At 39.4% G+C, this 25118-nt stretch overlaps 1 protein-coding gene across 1 annotated transcript; it reads left to right on the top strand.

Moving 5' to 3' along the window:
- The first annotated feature begins 1009 nt into the window (after positions 1-1009).
- On the top strand, positions 1010-24171 carry LOC149200238 (2-methylene-furan-3-one reductase-like). The gene is made up of 3 exons (XM_089402639.1): positions 1010-1310; positions 23069-23552; positions 23640-24171. The coding sequence occupies exons 1-3, from the start codon at positions 1131-1133 to the stop codon at positions 23906-23908; spliced, it is 933 nt and encodes a 310-aa protein (XP_089258765.1). The 5' UTR covers positions 1010-1130; the 3' UTR covers positions 23909-24171.
- Positions 24172-25118: the final 947 nt, after the last annotated feature.

Raw genomic sequence — 25118 nt, 5'->3', positions numbered from 1 at the left:
GGGGAAAATTATTTCTATGTGAAATGAGTGAATTTAACTTAAATTAATATTAGAATATGTAATTTAATTATTTAAATATGTTGAAGTAAAAAATAATAATTAATATTTTTTAATATAATAAATTAAGTATTTTTTAATTCAATAAGAGGTATTGTTTTGTTTTATTATGTAAATATTTGGATTTTGTTAAATTATATAAAATTTGAAAATAAAATAAATAAATATAATTATGGTTAATAATTAAATCAATTTTTTTTTTCATTTAAAAAAAATTTACGCTCAAAAAATTTGATCTTCAAAAACTTAATATATCTAAAATTAAAATACATTTAAATTAATTTATTGTTAATTAAAATATTAATAATTAAGTATTAAATATGTCAAATTTAATAAAAAAATTAATTACGAATTTAGGTTATGAAATTTGTATAATATAAATATTCGAAAGCATTAAGAATACAACTTTATTTATACATTTAAAATGTATTTTTTAAATAAAAAAATACATTCTTACTATGTCATTAATGAGAAAGACTATTTTCTATACTGAAAAGATATGTAGATAATAATGGATTTGAAATAAATAATGTCCACGCATTATACTTCCCCATATTATTCATGATGTCATAGCAAACGTCAATAATTTAGTGCAACTATTTAATAAAATAATATTTTAAAGTCCACTAGATTAAAAATATGAAACCAAATAATTTATGCGAAGATGATTCGTTAGATTTTGACTGTATGGGTTGCAAATGCCAGTCACAGCGGGGAGATTTGAAAGCTGATTATCCCACCCTCCATTGTTGACAATGACAGGTGCATTTCACCTACCCTGGAAAACGCTGGAAGGGAGTAATTATAACGTCTCCACTATGCAGTGGGAACACAGTTGCTGAGATTTCAATTAATGACCCACTGGGATTGGGTTGACGTGGACATGGAATTGACGGATTTTAATTGGAAACACCAACCCCTTTTCAATCTCAATCGCCCCGTACATGGACTGATTAATGGCTATAAATACACACCCCACTATCCCCGGTTTCGTCCGCACCAGTCTCTGAATTTCCGATTCATCAGATCAGAACGAAACAAACTGTTGCGGGTTGGAGAAAAAATTGTGCAAAATGCAGAAGGCGTGGTTCTACAAAGAATATGGATCCATAGACGTTTTGGAGTTCGGGGAATTCCCTGTGCCAAAACCGGGGCCAGGTGAGATTTTAGTTAAAGTCAAAGCTGCCGCGCTGAATCCCGTCGATTTTAAGAAACGAGAAGGCTTATTCAAGAGCGACGATTGCGACTTTCCGGTATTTACGTTTCTTTCCTGCTTTCTTTTTTATTTCAGAAAAGTAGAAGAACTTTTCATTCGATGGGCTGGGGTTTAAAGAATTTTTTGCCCTTTTTGAATTTAAATTGGTACTAGTTTCAGCATGCGATGGAAGCATAATCTATTCTTGAGATAATCGCATCATAATGGTATGAAATTAACTTAAAGACTCTTGGGTAGTTTTTATATAACTGTCATCTTTTATTTCCGACATTTCAGGGATTTGAACCTGAAACTTCATCTTTAACATTTCAGGAATTTGAATTAAAATTAAATTTATATTTATTTATTCACTGATAAAAATAAATGGAGTTGTCTTTAATGTGATTTTTTGGAAAATTTTTTGGTGGATTTTTCTGGTTTAATTTGTCTGAAATCCGGCAAAAATTTATTGGTCTAATTTGTATGAAATCCGGCAAAAATTTATTGAAATTACAAACTTGATGGGTAACCCTGCATAATTGAAGTGTCCAAAGGTTTTTGAGGGTGCTGAATCCATATATACAGTTAAAAAACCAGTTTAAATAACACAAATCAAAATTTCACCTCAATTTTTTTTGACAGACCTAAAACTCCAAAACATCGCACTAAAAACAACTCCAAAATAAATTAAATTCAAATATTTAATAAATTTTATAATGATATTTTATTATTATTAAACCTAGATACCCTTTTTAATTTTAATCCCACTGCTGGCATGAAAATTTGAATATATTGATATTTAGGTGAATATAAACCTCAAGGGATAGGAAAATTTGAATATATTGATATTTGAGGTGAATAATAACAATGATTGTGATTTGATTTTGGGTTTTGTCACAAATAGTCCTATTGTTATTAGCATTCAGTTTTGCTTTGACTGGGTATTAATTTGTTTTTTACCAAAAAATTTTGTTACTTATCCATAATTTAACCTTGAAAATTTAATTTTTGTTATTTTATTATTATTATTTTAATTTATTTATTCATAAGGTGAATGGTTGAGGTGTTATTATGCACTCTTTAGTAACTTCTATTTCTATTAGTTACCAATTTTATTATTATTATTTTTATTTAACTTTTGATTTTGATTTTCGATTTTTTTATTATTTCCATTTTCATAAATTATAATTTTTTTTTTAATTTAAAGTGGCTCATTATTTTATTATATATAGAAACAATATTAATTAATATATTTCTAAATTTTATGTGATATCATTTAACAATACAACATTTTATTATTAATTGTTTTATTTTTATGTTGAAATAATTGATTATAATTTTTTTGTTTTTGTTTGTTAAGTTTGGCAGATCCATTCCATTTTCTATTATATATTAGGCAAACTTACGCCACACAGATTAACCGGATGACCTCAACTTGCCCTGAGGGGAAACCAAGTCTGTTGGCTACCAGTCAGCGTTATAAGCTATCCAAAAATAGAATTGTTTCTGTGTTTCTAGCCAAGCTAGATAAGTCTCGATCTCATGTCTAGATACTACATGACTGTAAAAACTAACATATGCAATAGAAAAATTAAAAGCTAACTGCATAAACAAAAATTATGCCATGGGGAATCTAGTCTTTCTGCTCATGAGAGGCAAATGCAATGGGAGATCTTTAGCAGTAACCCTTAGCATTCCATACGGCTCCAGAATGCAAGGGATGTGGTGGTCAATCATATCCATCTTGATGTCTTATTTGTGCAGCTGGAAGAGAATTTTTTCCATATTTTTTTTTGTAATTCGGTAGGCCCTAGACTGTAACCGCCATCCCCACAGAGATTTGTTCCATCGCCTTTCCAAGAAGACTCTTCATTAAGTAATACAGATAGAGAGTATGTTTAAACTAAGTAATTCTCCCACAGGTATTCCCTAGATCTGGGACCAACGTCCTCCAACTGTCAAGCTCATCCTGTGATTCGCTTTCTTGCTTAATATTTGCTTCCTAGTCTTCCATAAGCTTTCAAATTCCTGTGTTCGTCTCGTCTCGGTATGCCGCTGCTGCCTCTGCAATGAGGTGCTCTACAGGTTTGCAACCCCTGCGAGCTTCCGACGTGCTCGACCCCTTGTTTGTCTGGGGGGCCAGGCCTCTCCCTTTGCAGTAGAGTCCTATTGACATCCAAAGTTCAAACAAAGTTAGATTCGTCGCACCTTTCTCAACACTACACCTTTGCCATTCATACATTTCCTTTATTACATACTTCTCCGCCTAAGTGTAAGGTAGCCTAGAGCCCGAAGATGTCCGAGGGGGATGGGCTTCAGACGATTCTCCCATGGCCCAACATAGTACCCCTCCCCCTTGGCATGGATTATATGCCAGTCGTCCCGCTTCATCTCGCGCTGAGCCCACAGGCCCTTCCAAAGCATGGCAGGACACTTGCAATTATACCATCTTCTTGCACCCTCAGCGAGTAGATGAGAGTCATGGCTTTGCTTGCCCCTCCGATTAGATTTCACCTAAGGTTCCTAGCCTTGTCTCCAGTGCCATGCGGATTCCCATTCTCCCAATGGTCACTCTGAATCCTACTGCCATGGTTGTATTCCCATCCACCTGCCCTCAGCTCCTACCTGCCTCTCTCTTCAGCGCCTAGCCCCCCTAGAATTGCAATACCGCTATCCCTTATCCCCCTGGCCTTAGAAACTAAGCATTGACGCACATAATTTCGCTGTGTGCACTTGCCCACACCTGTTGGGCATGGAATCCCCCCACAGCATGTTTTGGGGCTCAAAGCCCAAGTTTTGGTCAAATATGTTGTAAGACTCTGCAAATTGCGGGCGTAGAGCGCAAAGTATAGGTTGAGTCATAGGGTTGTACGCCCTAAGTTTTGTAATCTAATGTAATGTCATGTCGGCCTACCCATGGTCCGTGGACCATGGGATTGTATAAATAGAGCGAGGCTCTAAGTTGTAAAGATAATGAATAAGGGGATAGATAAATATGAATGGTTTGAGCATAGAGTAAGAGTCTAAGTGTATTGGGTCGTAGTAGTAGGAAGAGGCTCTGCAGCTGAGTGCGCAAAGGCATAGTAGAGTTCGCAATTGAGTGCGCAGGGCGAAGTTGAGTCTGTAACCCAAGAAGAAGAGTAATAGAGAGAAGTTTGATTCTAAATATTGTGTATCTGGTTTTGTATGATTTTCTATGCATTTACACTGTTTTGTTTATCACGCACACTTATATGAAAGCTGGATATACTGTTAATTATCACTAGACTTACACAGATATGTTAAGTAATCAGATAATAACAGGTTAATAGTAAGGAACTTGTAATAATACCCGAGTAGGGTTGCACAGAGGTAGCATCACCGATTGCGAGGGACTAATAGATGCGCGTAGCGACGTGCATGCAAGGTCGATCTGCGGACCACTAAAAATCATCAGACATCTCTAGGGTGTAGAAATCTGGTTCTAGCACCCTCACATACTACTTTGGGTGAGACCTTAGTCCATGCTCCGTGGACTATTGCCGAAAGGGCCAGTAGTATCGGGATTTGTTTGGCTAAATCATCTCTGAACCTCGGTCAGGCCCATACAAGCCAACAACTCCGCTTCCAAGATTCTAGCTCAATTGGGAGAGAATCAAAATGCAGAACCAGGCCATGGCATGCCCTTGCCGCCACCATTGCCACCCACACAATTCTATTCCCCATTGCGTCGGGTGCTTGCCCCTCCCTTCCCCCCAGCAAAACCCTAACCAAATCATGGAATCAACACAAAGACAAGACCAAATTACATACCTGGATTCCGGCTGTTGTCGCGACCAAGGTTCTCGACTTGTCTTTGCCTAAGTTACCAGAAAACGGATACGGGTACGGGGTTCGAAACGGATACGGCAAATTTTCAAAAAATCTGGATACGATACGGCAGGAAACGGCACACACACACACACACACACACACATATATATATATAGATATTTTAAAAATAAGAATTTCATATTACCATTCATATTTCAGAATCTAGATTATCATCTATGATCTATCATGATTCATCATCATCAATTCAACATATGCCATAAGGATACAACCAAGTATAATTTCTTGAGTGTATGAGGTCATCGAAATAATTAATGTGAACAAGATACTGTTCATTGTGCGAGCATGAATGTTAACCATCGAGCCACTGTGTGATAAGAATCACATACATATACCAATGTTTTACAAAACGGAAACGGATTCGGACTCGGCCGAGGATCGACTCGGAAACGGAAACGGAAACGGCAATGACTCGGCCGGCTCGATTTCAATGACTCGGTCGTTGTAAAAAATACATTAAATATTTATTTTTTTTATAAAAAAACATAATTTTAAATAGTTTAAACATAATTTTAAATATTTTCATTCAAGTTTCCAAACACACAACATTATAATATACATGGAAGACAACATATGATCAAAGTAGGCTCATGAACCAATCCATTATATCAAAATGGTACGGTGTACCCAATGGCAAATTTAGACCATGCGATGGATGACGGAGAAGTCAAAGACCAAAAAAATCATCATTTAAGGCTTAGACTATGTAATATTGTGACAATTATTATAAATCATAGCCTATTGTCAAACGTAGCTACAGGGACTACAATCCTTCCAATGCCAATTACTATCTTTTGAAAAGCATATGGGCATTGACTTGTTACCCCATTCATGAATACATGATGAAACAGTTAACACTGAACAGTCTTAAGACCTCAATAAGGATCGCTGATGACCATACCTAATCAACCAAGGCAGTAGATAATTGCTCAATTTTACTTACTTCACTCTCTTATCTGTTCACTTAACCTTTCCAGCCATGGGTACTGGTGTCAACAGATGGTAACTTTGGTAAGTTGGTAACATGATACCCTCTTCCTGGGTTTGCCTAGAGACCACTGGGACTCCAGTCATGTTACAATACTGACTAGATATGCTAACTCCAATACCTGATTTAGGGGATCAGATGCCACCTCTGTTTTTCAGCTCAAATCTTGCAGTCAGGCACCCATCACCAAATTTCTCTCTTCCAATAGGGAGCCATTGACCTTTTGGATGTTAAGGGAGCTTCAACGAATAGCACCCAAATTCCCTGTGAGACAGTCCAGCTAGCCATTTGTGCACATTCTGAACCTAACACAATTAGGATTCTTCACACACAATACAGCCAACTCTCCCTGCTACAAGAGTGTTTGTTCTATCCTTACTGAAATCAGCTTCAAAAATAATCATTTAGAGATAACACAACTGCAAATACCCAAGACAGAGTTCAATGATAGGCTAAATTGGGATTCATGCCCAAGAAAGAGGCTTCATGGCAGATGGAAGTGACCCGGCCGTTTTTTGAAGTGACCCGGCCGAGTTGACCGGGTCAGCTATGACCCGGCCGAGTCATTGGCTGACTCGGCCGGGTCATAGCTGACCCGGTCACCGAGCCGGGTCAATAGGCCGGGTTGAAATTTTTTTCATCAAAACGGATTGAAACGGCCGTTTCCGGGTTGACCCGGCCGTTTTGTAAAACAGTGACATATACTGCAGTCATGAACCACAACAACATGCCACTGCTGAGATCCAACAGAGAATCCAACATGATGAGGTTGGACATACTACAGTGAATCAGTGCCTTATGTAACTCTGTGTTAGGGAAATATCAAATATGTATAATGCAGAGGAGCCATCAATATATAACTAAGGTGTCAACATAAATCCCATATATACGATGTAGAGGAACACAAGCCACAGGTAATTGAAGCGTAGTTGAGATCATTAAAAATATGACGAGATCAGGATTCATATGAGCCATATATAATTGTGATACCAAACTGCCAAAATTGATGCCAAGACTGAGAGCCAAAGCAATGTCAGAACAACGATGCCAAGTCTGAGAGATAATGCAATGCCATACGATGTTGCAGTAGCCACGTCGTTCAAATATTCAAAGAGCAATGATGTCATATGTAGCCACAACAATGATGCCAATGATACTGTTACTGATGTTATACTAGTACACTGCAACATATATCTTTGATGCCATGAAGAGAACCATACGTATAACTATGCAGGAGAGCAATACAAAGAATGCAGAGGGACCCATAAAACTAATGTCAACCATATCACATATCATGCTAATCAGATCACAAATATGTCATATATATATATAATGCCAATCATATCACAGAGATGCCATGATGTCAATCATATCGCAGAAGTATGATATTATTCTATGACAGAGACTGAGTGAGAGACTGTAATAGGTGGGATCACATTTGATTACAGTGATGCACTGACTTTGACTAGTGAATCGAGATCGTAAAGTAATATTCTGCCATACATATCTATTATAGTGAGGACATTCCAGAACATGATCATTAGTGTACTAAATGCAGAAATACGTTTTCAGTTTCTCTGAAACGTATCAGGTTTTTTTAAACGGGACGTGTTCTCCTTCAAAACGCCTGAAAAACGGCAATTTTTTTTTTGATACGTTTCCAAACCAGAAAAAACGTTTTCCGGCCGTTTTTTCGGCGTTTCTGGGCTAAATACGTTTCTGATACGGAAAACGGCGTTTTTGCCTGCCAGGGAGCCGTTTCCGGTATCTTAGGGACTCTTTGCCCTTCCCCAGCTTTGAATCGCCTCCCATATCCACAACCGTTCTCTCTTGCCCTGCACGTCGAATGGCTTAGCCTTCTCCACCACCCTACCTTATTCCCTTCTCCGCCACCTTGCCCACTTACCATCCATGCATTCATTCCGAAGGACACCGCACCCCCTGCCTTGAGCATGTGGGGGGGCGACGGTCATTATTGCCTTCATATTACGCATATCAATTCCCAACCTGGTCTCTTTGACATCGACCCGCATCCCGATCGGGAACTTGAGTTGCCAGAGTTCGACTTTCTTGGCTCTGTCTGAGGTCATGGGCCAAAATTGCCTCTAGGGTTTCAAATGTTGTATCCCAAGGTCGGACCAACCATTGCTTTTCCTTCCTGTCTTGTTGATGGTTGCACCCCCAGTTAGCTAGGAAGTCGACCCCTTTGTTTCCATCTCTCCTAAGATGTTTGACCTGTATATAGTCAAATTTGGGGATGATTTCACCTATCTCTTGGATAACTCTTGCAGTCCTCCAGCTCTGGCTAAGTTTATTCCACTTGGTGCCATTGTTTAACTTTGCCACAGTATTTATAACCAGACTTGAATCCCCTTCCACTTCCAGGTTTATGTATCCCATTCTAGCAACTATTAGGAGGCCCTGTCGTACAACAACAAACTCCACCTCGTTATTAGTGGCAATCCCACAACTTTCTGCATAGATGAGACAGGTGTTGGCCTGGGGGTCTCGGAAGAGGCCACCTAGACTTGCCTCTCCCGAGTTTCCTTTCGAGGCCCCAATCAAAGTTAAGTTTTATGAACCCTTCTTTCGGGGGGTTAAAATGGGACTTGGAGGTCATGGCTGCGTTGCTTGTCTTTCATGCTTTGGTGTCAATCATCCCTGGGGCTAGATTGAGTTTTTGTAAGATTCGAGCTTCTTGGGGCGGCACTTGCCAGTCCTCTTTGTGCCATGTTTCTGCCAGGATTGTTTCCCTTATATTCTGGACAATGCCTTCCCATACTTTTTCCCGCGGAGTTGCTTTGTTCTCGAAGATTCTATGGTTTCGCTCCTTCCAGATAGCCTAGAGGGTGAATCCTAGGCCTAGACTCCAGGCCCAGTTTACTACAGGGTTGGAATAGATATGGTTCCACCATAGGAGAATTGTTCCTTTGATGCTGTTTTGGTCTCTATCCATCCTTCCAAATACTCCTTGCATTTGCCTCCACTTTTGGGCCGCAAACTGGCAAGTGTTGAGGATATGTTCCATGTCTTCCCGATGTTCGTGGCATAGCCAACAGAAGGAGGGCCCCTGAAAGCCTTGTTTCTGCGATTGATCCCATGTCAATGTGTGTCCTTTACAAACCATCCAGAGGAACTGGGTTACCTTTGGCCACCACCCACCTTTCCATATCTTTTTCCATATGATATCCTGCCCTTCCTGCTCTTGTCTAACTTGTATATCGTAGGCTTCGCTTATGGTGAAGGTACCTTTGGTGGTGTAACCCCATCTCAAGATGTTCGGGTCTTGACGGATCGTTATCTGCCTTGTCCTTAGTTCTTTGTCTAGGTTTGTCTATTGTTTTGTTTTTGTCGCCTCGCCCCAGTCATCTTTTGTCTTCCATCTCCTCCAACTTTCCGCTCCCTGTTCTTCCTTCTAGTATTGTTTCACCACATGCATATTACTGTCCCTAGTGTGCTGATATATTTCCCTGAGTTCCTGTCTTTCTACCATTTTTCCTCTTTGTTGCCAAGATTCCGTCCAGAATCGAGCTGTTTTGCCATTGCGAACCTCCCAGAAGGCATGCTGCTGGATAAGGTGCTTGTTGCGGGCTGCCAGATTCCACACCGTCGATCCCTTGGGAGGGTCTTGATATCTTAGGATATCCTCAGTTCTCACTGGCATGTTGTACTTCCGAGTCCAGATTTGTTTCCAAAGATCTACTCCCCCACCCATCCATCGCCACCAAAGTTTTGCTCCCATGGTTTGGTTCAGGATGTATGGGTCTCTGAGGCCTAGTCCGCCATCCTCTTTCTTATTGATTAGGCCCTGCCACGACACCAGTGCCCATTTCCTAATCTGTTGGGTTCCTCCCCACAGGAATTTTTTGAAAATGTCTACCATTTTGGAACACGCTCCTTTTGGGGCCGCCATTCCGGATAGTTGGTATATAGGTATTGACTGGAGCACTGCTTTGAGTAGCACTGTTTTGCCGACGATGTTTAGGGATCTAAAGGTCCAACAATTAAGCTTTCCTTCAAGCTTTTGGAGAATGTTTTGCCAACAATCATTTCTTAGAGGGTTATCAGAGAGAGGCATACCCAAGTATTTGGATGGCAGGATACCAGTACTGAACCCTAGGATTCTGGCTAGGTAGTTCTTAACATTCCCTTGGGTATTGAAGAAGAAAATGCAGGATTTGTCATTATTAATCTTGGTCCCCGAGGCTTCCATAAAGGTGTTAAGGATGTCTCTAATGCTCTGGGCTTCCTTCAGGGTGGCTTGACAGAAAAGCATAATGTCGTCCATGAATTGCTGATGAGTGATAGGCATGTCATTACCCCATATCCTTAACCCTTGGAGCTAGGAATTGTGTACCTTCTGTTTTATATATCGGCCTAGCCCATCCGCTGCTAAGATGAACAAGAAGGGCGAGATAGGGTCCCCCTGTCTCAGCCCCCGGGTTGGGTTGAAGGTCGATGTGGGGGTTCCATTCAGCAAGATTGAGAATACTGGGGAGGATATCATGGCAAGGATCCAGTTGATCCATCTTTGGGCAAAGCCATAAGCTTTGAGGATGCTCGATAGGTATCCCCAGTTGAGTCTGTCATACGCCTTGGATAGATCCAACTTTATCATCATGCCTGAGATCTTCTGGGACTTAAGAGAGTGGACTACCTCTTGGGATGTAATGAAGCCATCAAGGATTTGTCGGCCCTCTACAAATCCGGTTTGTTCAAGAGAAATGAGGTTGGGAAGAAGGGGCTTTAGGCGTTTGACAACAAGAGTGGCTATAATCTTGTAGATGACATTACATAGGGCAATGGGCCTAAATCCTTGAGGGACATCAGACTTAGCAGTTTTAGGAATCAAAGCAATAAAAGTAGAGTTGAGACTTGGGCATACCTTTTGGTTACATCTCGATTCCTCCACAACCTCGAGGATGTCTTGCCCCATGAATGGCCAGGTGGCTTGATAGAACTCTACAGTGAATCCGTCCGGACCAAGGGCTTTGTTCTTCTGCATTCCTTTGACTATCTCTTCTACTTCTTCTTTGGAGACAACTCGCATCAAGGCCATATTTTGGTCATTAGTTATCAGTTTGGGAATGTACTGCGTGATTCTTTGGGTGGCTTCCATTCTATTGTCAGGACTTTCCGTGAGAAGATCTTTGAAATGATTAACCAGAAGGGCTTCCATTTCTTCATGTTGAACTTTGCGTTGTCCTTCCTCATCTTTTAGGGAGTAAATTTGGTTATGTTGTCGGTGGTGCACCATGGCTTTATGGAAAAATCTCGTGTTTCGTTCTCCTTCCCTCAGCCACTGGACCCGAGATTTTTGTTTCTAGAGGATCTCCTCCTGTTGTCTTCTTTCCTCTATCTTGTTTATCAATAATCCTTCCTCTCGTACCAGATCCTCTGACCTTCCCTCCTGTATAATTTTCTGTTGGACCTCCACCATACGCTTGCTGAGTTCGGTCTGATCCTTGATAATGTGCCTAAACTCCTCCTTATTCCACTTCTTGAGCTTCTTCTTTAATTCTTTTAGCTTCAATTGGAAGGTGTGCATCCTGTTCCTGCCCTGTTGTACACTTTGTGTCCACCATTCTTCAATTTTTTTTAGGAGACCAGGGTCTCTGAGCCAGAAAGCTTCAAACCTGAAGGGCCGGTTCTTGGGTCTTGCTTTTAGATCCACTTCCAGGCGAACTGGCCAATGGTCCGACCCTATGCATGGAAGTATCGATGCTTCTATGAAGATATCTCTGCTTATCAGTTGTTCTGAGAGTAGGAATCTATCCAGGCGACATGCTATTTGATGAACCCCTCCTCGTCTGTTATTCCAGGTATGAATCCCATTGATTGTGGGTATATCAACTAGGCATAAATTTGTGATGGTTTCGCTAAAGGCTTCCATATCTGCATCCGTTCTTCTCATTCCTCCCTTTTTTCCCCTGGGGTTGTGATCATGTTAAAGCCCCCCTCCCACTACCCATAGGTCTTCTGGGTATAAATTTCTTAGGTTTACCAACTTTTGTAGGAAGGCTCCTCTTTCTCTTGGAATATGAGGTCCATAAACCCCTGAAAACAGAACCCATTCACTGGATCCGATATTCCAAAATTTGCCTGTAAGAATTCTTGGTAGGCTTACCCAGTCTTCAAACCAAACTTCTACCAGATTCCAGAGAATCACCAGTCCCCCTGCACTGCCATTAGCATCCTGAGCCATGACTTGGTATTCTGGCTTGAAGTGTTCCATTATTTCTTTTAGCTTTCTTTCATTGATTTTGGTTTCCTGTATTATCATAATGCTTGGCTTATCTTTTTTCAACCTCTCCTTAAGGTACCTCTGTTTGCCTCTGTTGTTGAGGCCTCTAATGTTCTAGGTTGTAATAATCATTTTAACAATTTTAGCGGTTGGTGGAAGACCTCTGACAATGGCACTACTCTTCCTGAGTTCACCAGCAGTTCCTTGACCATTTGTATGGATTCATTCATCGTTCTCCTACCTCTTTTTTTACCTCCTTTTCCTTGTGTTCCCGCTTCTTGCCCTTGGTTGGCTTGGGCCCCTAAATGTTCAAGTTGGCTTATTATCGCTGAGCCCTGCTTGTCTCTATATTGTTGAAAGGTCTCCTTATAGAGTTGCTTCTGATCTTTCGGGATGAATCTTTCATCCAAATGTCTCCATTCCTGCAGTAGCCGCTTCATGACTTGTTCTTCTGCACTTAGCTCTTCTTTCTGGTTGTCGATCTCCATTAGTGTTTGTTCCACCATTTGCATGTTATCCTTCGGTCCTTGCTCTGTCTCAGCCGCCATTTTCTTCATTTTATTTCCTTCTATTTCTTTGCCTTTTTGGCTTTCCATTTCCGGTGGAATGTCTCCCATATCCGCACCCATGTCTTCTTCCTGTAATACCGAAAAGTGGTTCTGAGGCCTTTGTTCCTTCTCTGCTTGATTTGCTTTATGATTCCTTGGCTGTCTTGGGGTTCTTTTCCTCTGTTGCACCTCCTTAAACCCTTCTTTGTCCTCTTTCGCCATCAATTTCCCTACCCTTCTATCTACCGGGGGGTTTTCTTTCTAGTTGAGGGGGCATGCCCGAAACAAGTGGCCATATTCATGGCATCTGCGACGGAATGGTATGTGCTCATAATCAATCGGTTGTGGCCATACCTCATCGTGGTATTCCAGCTCTATGTAATCTGGGAGCGGCTCCGTTATATTCATATAGACACAGATTCTGGCATAGGAGGTATATCTGCCTTTCCTTGTCGAATCTGCCACTTTAACAAAGGTGCCGATAGAATTCCCAATGCCTTCTAGTATCTTTGGATCCCAGAAGTCCATTGGTAAACCAAATAGCTGAACCCATATTGGGGCAGCTAGTAGTTTCTCTTGATCAGGGTTGTAGCACTCTTCCCAGTGCCTGATGAAGAGTCCGACATTGTTGAAGAAGTACGGTCCGTCTTTGAAAATCCTTTCTTTGTCTTCCAGATTTGAGAAGATCACTGTGAAGAAACCCTTCGCCCCAAGCTTGAGATCAGTGTGGCCTTTTGGCTGCCATCTTTGTTGGATCCATTTAATCAATTCTTTCTCTATCGGCCATGCCCCTATGAACTTGCAGATGAAGGCATGGTCCTTCATGCATTTTCGATACTCTTATAGCTTATTGTTCGGGATAACACATCTTGTTTTTTTTGCAGCGCTTGGTAGACATTTTCTGCCCAAGCCCGCTTGCCATTTGGCTCCGAAAACCGGTGTTCCTTTACCTTTTCTGCATTCCCAAGCCTGTTGCAACATTCTTATAGGAGAGGATCTCTCCCCCTTGCCTTACTGTTCATCGCTATCTTAGTCACAGGTTGCAGTTCGGTTGCAGGTCTTTGTTTGGTATTGCTGTAGCAGGTTTGTCCGGGCAGGACCGTGGAACCCTAGAACCCTAACCTACCGCGCTCCTTGCTTTCTCTGCCATTTAAGCATCCAGAAGCCCATTTTTACTGTCCGAATATAATTTTTTTTAATTATTTTTTGATAAATGAAAATTTTTAGTTTATATTATGATCTACCCCCCGTTTCATCTTTATATATATATAAAATTTTTCAATTTTTTTTTTATGTTCATTTATATACGATACTGATTTGTATTAGATTTCATTTCTTAATATTTTTTTTAAATATTATTGGTTAAAGATATTTTAATTTCCACTGTTTATAAAAATAATTTGTTTAAGTTTTAGTTAAGAATAATTTATTTTTTTCCTAAAAACAAAAATTGGCCATTTAAAAAAAAATTCCAGACCATGCAGCAAATTTGCATAGTCTCCTTCCTATATTACAAGGGTTTTAAATCAGTTGTAACGGATTTTTTTTTTCAGAGAAAAAAACCATCATAGATTTATATTAAGGAAATATAAAGATCTTCAATACATAAGTTGTTGGATTGAGCCAAAATGCCCAAGAACCTTTGCAAAAATTGGATACAGATAGTCCGAGTCTTCCATATCTAAACAGGGAAAACATATACATCCCATCTACAAAGCCCGCTTGACCAAAGATGCAAACAGATTATACGATCATTTGAAGAAACCACCCTATTAAAAGATTACATACAATTAACACATAAGAAAATAGGAGCAGTCAGCCCAGCCTTGGAACAAAGATCCAGAAAGACTGAAACCATCTTGCAGGAGCAAAAACCCTCAGAATCATATAGCAGGCGCCTTTGGCAGAGAGTCGTTTTGATGAAAGGATTCATGGCATGCCTGAATACGCTGAAGAATAGCATGAAGGGGTTCCTTAGAACCTTGGAAAATTTGTGCATTCCTCCAGTTCCACAAGAACCAACAGGAAATGATAAACAACGATCTCCAAGATGAGGATTGCCTACTCCACCATATAAAAGCATCTTGAACAGAAGAAAAGATAATGTAAGGAAAACCAAAATATAAAGACAGCTCATATCAGATACAAAGGGACGAGGCACATTGAAAAAACATATGCAGATTAGATTCCGCTTCATTGAGGCACATAGCACATCGACTCGGACCCTGCCATCTTTTCCTTTGAAGAACCTCCCATGTAAGATTTTTGTTCCCAAATAGCAGCCAAGAGAAAATAATCATTTTGAGAGGACATGCAGCGTTCCAAAGACGTGGAAGAAACAACGGATGAGGACTCCTTGCATTGATAGAGATCATATCTGCATAAATATGCTTTACGCTCACAGGCTGGTTTGATTTTTTGAGAGATCAAATCAGAAGATCCTTTGATCCCGATCGAATAATCCCCATACTACAAAGGCTCGCTTTTACCGAATTCCAGAGAGGGAGTATCGAATGGGGCAAATGCAGATCCTCCCCATCATACCAAACCGGGGAAGAACCAGACCATTCTTTTATCAGCTTGTCCCATGTAAAACATCCCAGCCTGTGTAGATTGTAGACCAACAGAGAAGGGAACGAGAACTCCCGGGCGCATGAAATAGAATCATAACCAGTAAACATATTAGTTCCCGAGCAGAGTTTCCAACGAAGATTCTCCATGAAGAAAGGAAGGACCTTCCGGAGACTTTGCCAAATCGTCGAAGCACTCCTGATGCCAATGGACCGCCTCCTGTACCAAAAATCTATACTCTTGCCTTTTAAATATTTTGCCTTAATAATCTTACTCCATGGCCCGTTGCCAAAAATACCTCTATGAAAAGACTTACAGAGGAGGGCTTTCCCAAAAGTGCGCATATCTAAAAGGCCCCATCCACCAGCCCGTTTTGGTTTTGATATAGAAGCCATTTTGACTAGATGAATTTTGTTCTGAAAAGCATGTCCTCCCAGAGGAAATTAGCAATCAATCTATTCATTTGGTTTATAATGCTGGCGGGAAGAAAGAAGATATGAGCCCAGTAGATTGAAAGTTGGGAAAGGATGGCCTGTACTAAGATGAATCTGCCAGCCAGAGAAAGAAATTTAAACTCCCATCCTGAGATCTTTTTATAAAACTGGTCCAGTAGCCATTGCCAATCCCTTTTGGAGTTTCCGTTTGCCTTTAAGGTGAAGCCCAAGTATTTAAACCCTTGCTTAATTGAAAAAGGAGCAAGGCCCATCAATTCAGATATCCAGTGAACGATTTCCATATTTGAATCGTTATGAAACAAAGAGGATTTTTCCTTATTGATAAACAGACCTGTAGCTTTCTGAAATTTTGAAAGAATATCATTTATGCATGCCCAGGAGACCTTACAAAGCATAGCAAAGATGAGGACATCGTCAACAAAGAGATTATGAGAGAGGGAGACATCCTTACAAATCTTTACCGGGCGGCATCTCTTGTCTTCAACTGCTTTATTTATCTGCAGACTGAGAGAGTTCATTACCAGAATGAAGAGCAGTGGGGAAAGGGGACATCCCTGTCGGAGTCCTCTCTCCGCTTGGAAGAAAGACGAAGGAAGTCCATTTACAATCACTGAATATTTGACATTCTCAACACAGGACATGACCCAATTGACACTTTGTGACTTCAGTCCAATTTTTGCTAGCAGAATTCTTAAAAAGCCCCAATCTACACAATCATAGGCTTTTTGCAGATCAATCTTAAGGATAGCAACATCCAAATTCTTTGTCAACATTGAAAACAGACTTTCCTGAGTCATGGCAACCGCATCCAAGATAATACGGCCCTTTAAGAACGCATGTTGGTCCCCAGAAATGAAGGAATTTAGAATAGGCTTCATTCTTTCCGCAATGATTTTTGAGGTTAATTTGAACATGATATTGCAGAGCGATATAGGCCTAAAGTCGTGAAAGGTCTCAGACCTATTTTTTTTTGGAATTAGAGCTATGAAGGTAGAGGAAGTGGCCGAATGTATGCTTCCAAACATCCGGGATGCTTCAACCATCCGTAACAACTCCGTTTTAAGAAGGTCGAAGAAATGAGAGAAAAATTCGATTGGCCATCCGTCCGGCCTCAGACTTTTATCCTTTTTAAAAGATTTGATAGCTCTTGAAAGTTCATCTTCAGAGATTGGCTTTATGAACTCTTCATTTGCTGCATCATCAAACATTTCTGGAACCAACTCTATGCTCCACAGGGCATCTTGAAAGAGGACCTCCCTTCTTTTATATTGATTTTGGAAAAATCTCACAGCCTCCATCGAGATCTCTTGGTGAGATAAGAGAACATTCCCCTTTTCGTCTTTAATGCTCCAGATAGAGTTTTTTTCTCTTCTTGCATTTGCATACTTGTGGAAGAATCTCGTATTTCTGTCTCCCTCTTTGAGCCAAATGGCTTTGCTCTTTAGCTGCCATGTAGCCTCCTCCTTTAGCAAGATCAATTGTTTCCTTTTATCCAAATTCCTTATCTTGCTTTTTAGATCTAGAGATAGACTGTTGGGATCAGCGAACTCTAATAGGGAGTCCAGTTCCTTTCGAATATTATTCAGCTCTTGTTTATCCATCCTCCTCTTCTGATTTTGCCATTCCTTCGTCACAGCCCGCAATCTCTCCATCTTTACACGGAATGGCATAAAAGGCGCCATTTCGGATTCGAGGAGACTCTTCCATTCTCTGGCAATTTTTTCATTAAAGGATGGGTCTTCCAAATGGATCCTGTTGAATTTAAAAGGGTAACCAAGTCTGATTACATTTTCACGCCATTTTAGAAGAATGGGTCTGTGGTCAGAGGAGTGATCATTCCCGATAGATAATACTGGCATACCCAATTTCCCGATAATGCTAGCATGTATGATGATTCTGTCAATTCTCTTTGCTATGTAGGCCTGCCCAGTCCTGCTGTTATCCCACGTAGGCCTCATTTTATCAGGGGCAATGTCCACCAGATCCCTATTTAGTAATTCCTTCCTTATTCTGTCAGCGAAAGGGTCAATTTTCCTGCAATTACCCCAACATTCATCAGAACTGAGAGTCAAATTAAAGTCGCCAGCGATCAACAACGATTCGATCTCTAGAATTCGGGATCTCCCAAAAGGAAAGTCTGTTTTTATATGGGGCATAGACATTAAGCAAGTTGAGTGCAAAAGCTTGACCCCTAATAGATGCTGATATTAAAATTCCTGCACAACACTTATAAGCTTTTGCCCTTATCCAGGCAAGATCCCACAAAACCACCAGACCACCAGACTGACCATTTGCCTCAGTGGCAACCATATACCACTTCGGAAACATTCTCCTAAAAAAAGCAATAGACACATAGCTAGGATGCATGGTTTCCTGTATAAAAATGATCTTTGGATGAGCCAGGAAGAATACATCTTTTAGCGCATTAAACTTAGGGGCTGCGCCTAAGCCCCTGATATTCATAGAAGCAAGAAAGGTCATTTAGATGACTCGCCAGCCACGTATGCTCTAAGAGGCTGGAACTCTGATGAATCCAGAAGAGGAACTTCCACTAGAGATAAGTTCCTCACACCATGCTCTGTGACTACAGATCTTCCTCTAAAATGACGACTACCACCCTTGGATTTCTTCTTGACCGTGATATTTTTTTGCAGATTTTGGACTTATGGTTAGATGGGACGGACTGAACGGTTTATGAATGGTCAATGGTTCAAGTTCCAGAGATGTACTATTGAGAAGGGAGTCAATGTCTCTATCAAAATTGTTGACTGGGGATGCTGAAAGCGAATTATCCAGGGAAAGCAAGTGACAAGGATCATTTTCTTGTATTTGGATTGGATCCTGCCCTTTTGGGTCAGCAGGACGAGATTTGGCAGGTGTCGGAGAAGAGGAGGAAATCTGGATAGGAAGAGAGCCAATAACAATGTCCCTTTGATTCATAACAGGGGGAGAGGGGATCGGGATGTCCTCTCGGGGTTCCGGAATTAGAGTGCATAAAGGAGGCGAGGTATTAGCATCGAAACGTCCAAGAGAGTCTTGAAGGGAGCAGCATGGGTCCGGCTCGGATAGTGGATCATGAATAGGGAGATTGTGAGAAGTTTTTTGAGCGGGAGCCGAAAGATTTTGATTTTCCAATTGAGAGGACTCCCGAATATCCAAAAAGTCCAGGGAGTGTTCAGATTCAGACTTTCTAACTTGTTTGAAGTTAGATTTCTTGATTCTTCAGGAAAACCGATGACTGCAATTTTTAATCAGGTGTCTTGTTTTATGGCATAAGGAACACCTGAAGGGGATACCCCAAAAGTCTAATCTTTGATGGATTTTGGAATTGCCCCAAGCTATCTCCATATGATCAGGATATCCACCTTTGTACGACTTCTCTATAAGGATCCAAGCAATTCTCTTATATTTCTCTCCTCTACACCAGGGGTCTACATAAACAAACTTGCCTATCGAATTCCCAATTTTTGAGAGAGATTCTTCTGACCATAGTTCCAACGGCAAGTTCGGAAGTTTCACCCAGATCAAACTGTTCGATGGGGTGTTCTTTAATGGATCAAAACCAATATACCATCGAGAAAGGGCCAAGAAGCTTCTTCCAAAAACCCAGGGAGCATTTAGAACAAACTCTAAATCAGATACTTTTAGGAAATGGAAAGAATACCATTCCTTCATTAGTTGGGAGATGATAGGAGTATATCCAATCAAAGGAGACCATTTGTCCGACAACCACTTCCTCATGTCCAAATCACCCATTTCAGGGAAATGCCATTTCCCAACCAGAGCTAAATTCTTCAGACTGTCAATTCGATCAGAGAGGGTAGCACCATCTAACGAAATGGCTTGCCGGGGGGGGAAGGGGTACAGTCTTAACAGGATTCTTGGATTTGTTGTAAAAGAGAGAAGGAGACCCGTCTTTTTTGGGAAAATCCTTTTTAGACTTATGAAACACTTTATAGGCTGGATTGATTATCATGTCTTCCACCGTAGCTTGCCAGCCTGTAAGGTTCGAGCATGTTTTCCGCGTCTCCTCAGCTTGGATAGTGGCCTGTACAAGCGCCCTCGTGGCCGATGAGTCAGACCCATCCGCCATTTTGATAGAGATAAAGGATGCAATTAATCCGACAGGTGCTTTGAGACCTTCAACCGTAGCAGCAGTACATGCAATATCTAACCCGTAGATTCTTTTCTGAACAAAATCCCCAAATGGAGTAACTCTTAGAGGCTGAAGAAATTAATAGGGCAAGTCAGGAAAAATCCAGACCGTAGATCCGATCCTGACAAAAGGACACAGCTAGAAAGGGATAATTAAGAGCTCCAGCAAGATGAGGACTCGGGATGCGAAAGATAGAAGGCTCCAGAAAGGGAAATTGGAGGTGGAATGACTGACACTCTAGAATATGCTTCTATAAAAAAGACAGGAAACGACAATTCCATTCCCCCAGTCAAAAACTAGAAATGAATGGAAGAGATTGGTGTACTGTGCCAAGTTAGGAAGTACTGGAGCTGATAATTATCCAAAAAGATTTGAATTTTTCAGATCGCCGGAGAGATAGGAAATGCCGGAAGCTCATCTGGTATTCTGACAACCATTTTAAAACAGCTTTGAGAAAAACCAGATTGGAGCTGTAGCACTATGCAGAAGAGTGGTCTTGACAATCGATGCAGCAGCAGAATGGTTGGAAAACACACCACCATTTCCCAAATCTAATGCGAAAATCTGAACAGGGACTGTAAAAAACTATAAAGTTCTTTATTTTAATAAAAATCAACTTCAGCATTTTATCAAAACCAGAAAATTCGCCTTATCGATTCCACTAATAGATGACAATCTACTACAGACCCTGATTAAGAACAACCTTCATCTTCAAGACCATTAAATCAGATGAAATATGAAGAGAAACGATACTGACCTTTTTGAGCTTTTGCCGGAGCAGCGGGAGAGAGCATCCATTACCATTCCAGTTGTAATGGATACTCTGCTTTGTATGGTTGAATTTTGTTTTGTTTTTTCTTTTTCTTTAAATCATTTCTCGAACTCTTAAAAATCCATGGAAGTCTCGCAATTCGGGGAATTCTCTGTGCCAAAGCAGGGCATTGTCAGATTTTAGTTAAAATCCGAGCTGTGGCGCTCAATCTCATCGACTGTAAGAAACGAAAAAGTTTATTAAGCAGTGCCAATTCCGACTTTTCGTTATTATATATTTATATTTTTTAAATTGAGGCAATTTTTCATTTGACAGGCTAGAATGCCCTTCTACAATTTGGGGTATTAAGATTTTCTTTAACCTGGAGACACAGAATATAAACTTGGGGTTCTAATTGATCTGATCCTTGAGGTTAGATGAGTCTATGATAAATTGGTTTTTATTATTATCATCTTTAATTAAATAATACAAACCATTTGAGATTAAATGAATGTATGACAATTTTATTATTTTCTAATGGATGGAAGATTTTTGGTTGCTACGGCCCCGAAGTTTTTTAATTTAACTTGTAATGGATATTTTGCCGAGCATTCACTCCTTGACACTGTTCGTTACAGAGTTGGTCAGGGATTCCTGGTCTAAGGTTTGATCTTTTAAGACTATTCCTGCTTCATTGTTTAAGAATAAAAACTAAGAGCTATTCTGTGTTTACTAAATCTGAGGTGAAATGCTTTTATGATTATTATTAGAATAAGTGCAAGAGCTCTGGTTCTGATCCTTGAATTATCATAATTTAACGGATGCTTTACTTTGAATCAGGGTTAGAACTTTGCAGATCAGTTTTTTGAAGTATTGGTTAAAAATCTAATTTTAACAAAGTGAAAATCCCTGGTTCTGATCATTAGAGTTTCTTCTGGAAATAAATCTGTTCTTTTAGATTTTTTAGATCATTTTCTGGTGCATTGGTTAAATGGGTATTGGTTAAAAATCTAATTTTAAGAAGTAAAAGTCCCTGATTTTGATCATTAGAGTTTCTTCTGGAAATAAATCTGTCTTTTTAGATTTTTTATTTTCGCGATATATATCGCTAATGTCCTTTTCAATTTAGAGCACTACAGTATTGCTTAGGATCCCTGATATTTATTCTGTTAAAGTTGTCCATCACTGGTACTTTGGTTTTCAATTTAGAGCACTACAGTATTGCTTAGGATCCCTGATATTTCTTCTGTTAAAGTTGTCCATCACTAGTTCTTTGGTTTTATTTTTCAGAACTTTTTTAGAATATTAATTTCATTTTCTATATGAACCAGATTACCAAAATCATAGATTCCTCATAACAATACATCTGCACAGTGCAACCGCATGCACGCCTTGCTTTGCCACCAGTCTCCTTCCTCCGTTTTCCAGTGTTGTCAAATTACAACAAACCCCCTTCCCCCGAAAAAAAATTCCTAATAAGAAAACACTTAGCAACAATATATCCCTCCCAATCCTGGACAGTGCAGCAACATGTACTCTGCCCCAGTCTCCTTAATTAGTCTTTCATTCTGGATGTCACAATATAGATTTATTCTAAATGCAGATTTAATATAAATCCAGAAAATTTACAAATTTACATCTCTTTTATACTAAACTTATATTAAACTATAAAATAAACTTTTCAACTCAATTAATTTATACATTTTATTATTTCTTTCCCTAAAATTCCAGTAATACCTTCTTCAATTTAGAGTGACCTTCTTCACTTTAGAGTGTTGCTTACAATACTTTTATTTATTCTGTTAAAGTTGGCCATCATTGGTACTTTCCATCAAGCATTTGAAACCAAGGATGCAACAACTCAATTAACCTATACATTTTATTATTTCCTTCTGGATGAATTGCAATGAATTTATAAAATTCATTTTCTCTTCAGCTTTGAGAAGAGATCTTATCTCTGATAGATGAGGACTTAAATTAACCCTCACTCTAAATGTATTATAATGAATTTGTAAAATTCATTGATTTTGGGGAAAATATAATTTTTATAAATTTTAGGTACTTTTATTTTGATAGATTGAGTATAAGCAGTATTTGAACTTTGAAAAGAGATATTACCTCTGGGGATACCTGAGGGTTTGAAACTTGGGAATATGAACGGTTTGTAAGACTTATGTATGAATGTTGTTGGAATGGTTTGTGCCTTTTCCCATGGTTGGCTTGTGTTATGCAGGCTGTGCCGGGTTGTGATGCAGCGGGAGTGGTGGTGGAAGTTGGCGATGGCGTTTCCAAGTTCAAGAATGGTGATGAGGTCTACACCGACGTTCAGGTCTTCACAGCGGGAAAGCCAAAGCAATTGGGGACACTCGCCCAGTACACCCTAGTGGAGGAACACCTGGTGGCTCCTAAGCCCACTAATTTATCGTTCGAGGAAGCTGCGAGTCTGCCGCTTGCGGTACTGACTGCCCAGGAGGCGTTCGATATAGCGAAATTTGAGAAGGGGCAGAGCGTGTTCATAGTGGGTGGAGCGGGCGGAGTGGGTAGCCTCGCTATTCAGCTTGCGAAGCATGTATATGGAGCTTCCAGGATTGTTTCCACGGCTAGCACTGGGAAGCTTGACTTCGTGAAAAGCCTAGGGGCAGATGAGGTCATCGATTATACGAAGCAGAGCTACGATCAGATCTCTGAGAAATTCGATTTCGTATTCGACACCATAGGTCACTCTGTCACTTCTTTTGCTTTGATTGGCTTCTCATGCAAATATATGACCGTAATCTAATGGAAATTTTTAATTTCATTTGCAGGGGAGTCGAGCAAGTCTCATGTTGTGGCCAAAGAGGAAGCCAAAGTTCTGGACATAGCTTCATTTCAACCAATTCCCAGAGTTGAATTTTTCTTGGTAACACCTAGTGCCAATAACCTGGAGAAGCTGCGGCCGTACATAGAAAGTGAGAAATTGAAACCAGTGATCGATCCAAAGAGCCCTTTTTCATTCTCTGATGTTATAGAGGCTTTCAAACATCAGGAGAGCGGACGAGCCAAAGGAAAGATTGTCATTTCGCCCATCGATTAAGAGCAGAGTTGTGCAGGAACTGTCTAAGTTTTCAGGTTGTTCCGGATATATAAATAGTACTGTGGGTTATGAATTAGTTTCAAGGGATTCTATCCTTTTGAGAAGACGTCAATTTAAACTGGTTTAAATTTTGGATTTATTACGAGTAACACAGTTAACTTTTTATGAGGTTTATGATAGATTTAAATGATGCTAGTCACCCAACTATATATATTTGAAATTCAATATTAAAGTAATATATGTGAAATTTTTAATTAAAATAATTGATTTTTTAAAGGGAAAAGTATCTGCAATTTCTTTATATTTGAAAAAATATAAGAATGTGGATGCCATTTTTCACTGATTGATTATATTTATTTGATTATGCGGTGGATATGAGGTGTGGTTTAGTGACTCTAAAGTAAAGGTGGAAAGATATGTGTTGAATTTTGAATTTTAGGAAAGTAGTGTTTTTAATATAATAATATTTTAGAATATGTGAATTATATTTATTAATTGAAAATAAAATATAGATTTTATTTATATAAAGTATTATTAATATTTTTAATTAGAAAAGATGGAAAGAATGTAGAGTAGATTTTGATGTTATACTGATATTATCTTATTTATTTATGAAGTATAAATTAGGTGATTTGTGTGGGTTTTAATATTTATTTATTTATTTATTCAATTTTTATATTTATTCAATTCTTATATTTAGGGATTGAGGTTGAAAGTTATTTGTGTAAAATAAAAGTTATATTTAATTTAGTTTTAATTTTTCTTGTTTAATATAAAGTTAATATAAAGTTAATTGTTTTTCTATTTTTATATTTTCATATCATTGCTTTACTTTATTTTTTCCAACTACTTCAATTGATATCTCTATTTTATAGATAGTTTAAGATCTCTATTTTATAAATAGTTCCAGTAATTGTGATAGACATAGGCAGGGGAAAAATAAATGAATGAGGTTAATTAAGAAAAAAATAATAAATACAATTCATAATTAAAGAGAAGGAACCAAATTGAAAAGATAAAAGAATGTGGATAATATTTGTCATGATTATTTCATTTTGATGTTGTAAGGAAACTATCTCACTTACCTAGGAGGTGTATTTCACTTGGTTTTTGTGGGCTTTAGTCCTTGTCAGCTTACTTGTTCAAATATCATTAGGATGGATTGGGAGAGGTGAGGGGGGAGGGGAGGAGCTACTTATGGGAGATAAAC

This window comes from Pinus tabuliformis, chromosome 2_1 (assembly GCF_031772625.1).
Source record: "Pinus tabuliformis cultivar Carrire ecotype Pingquan chromosome 2_1, CPIR1, whole genome shotgun sequence".
Classification (NCBI taxonomy): domain Eukaryota; kingdom Viridiplantae; phylum Streptophyta; class Pinopsida; order Pinales; family Pinaceae; genus Pinus; species Pinus tabuliformis.
The sequence above is the reverse complement of the archived record's forward strand: the minus strand, read 5'-3'. Positions and strand labels throughout refer to the sequence as shown.

Bases quoted from the DNA above. Each gene is read 5' to 3' on its own strand.
- LOC149200238 (XM_089402639.1), top strand. From the start codon at position 1,131: ATGCAGAAGGCGTGGTTCTACAAAGAATATGGATCCATAGACGTTTTG. The intron at 1,311-23,068 runs GTATTTACGTTT...TGTGTTATGCAG, and splicing joins GCGACGATTGCGACTTTCCG to GCTGTGCCGGGTTGTGATGC. The intron at 23,553-23,639 runs GTCACTCTGTCA...TTTCATTTGCAG, and splicing joins TTTCGTATTCGACACCATAG to GGGAGTCGAGCAAGTCTCAT.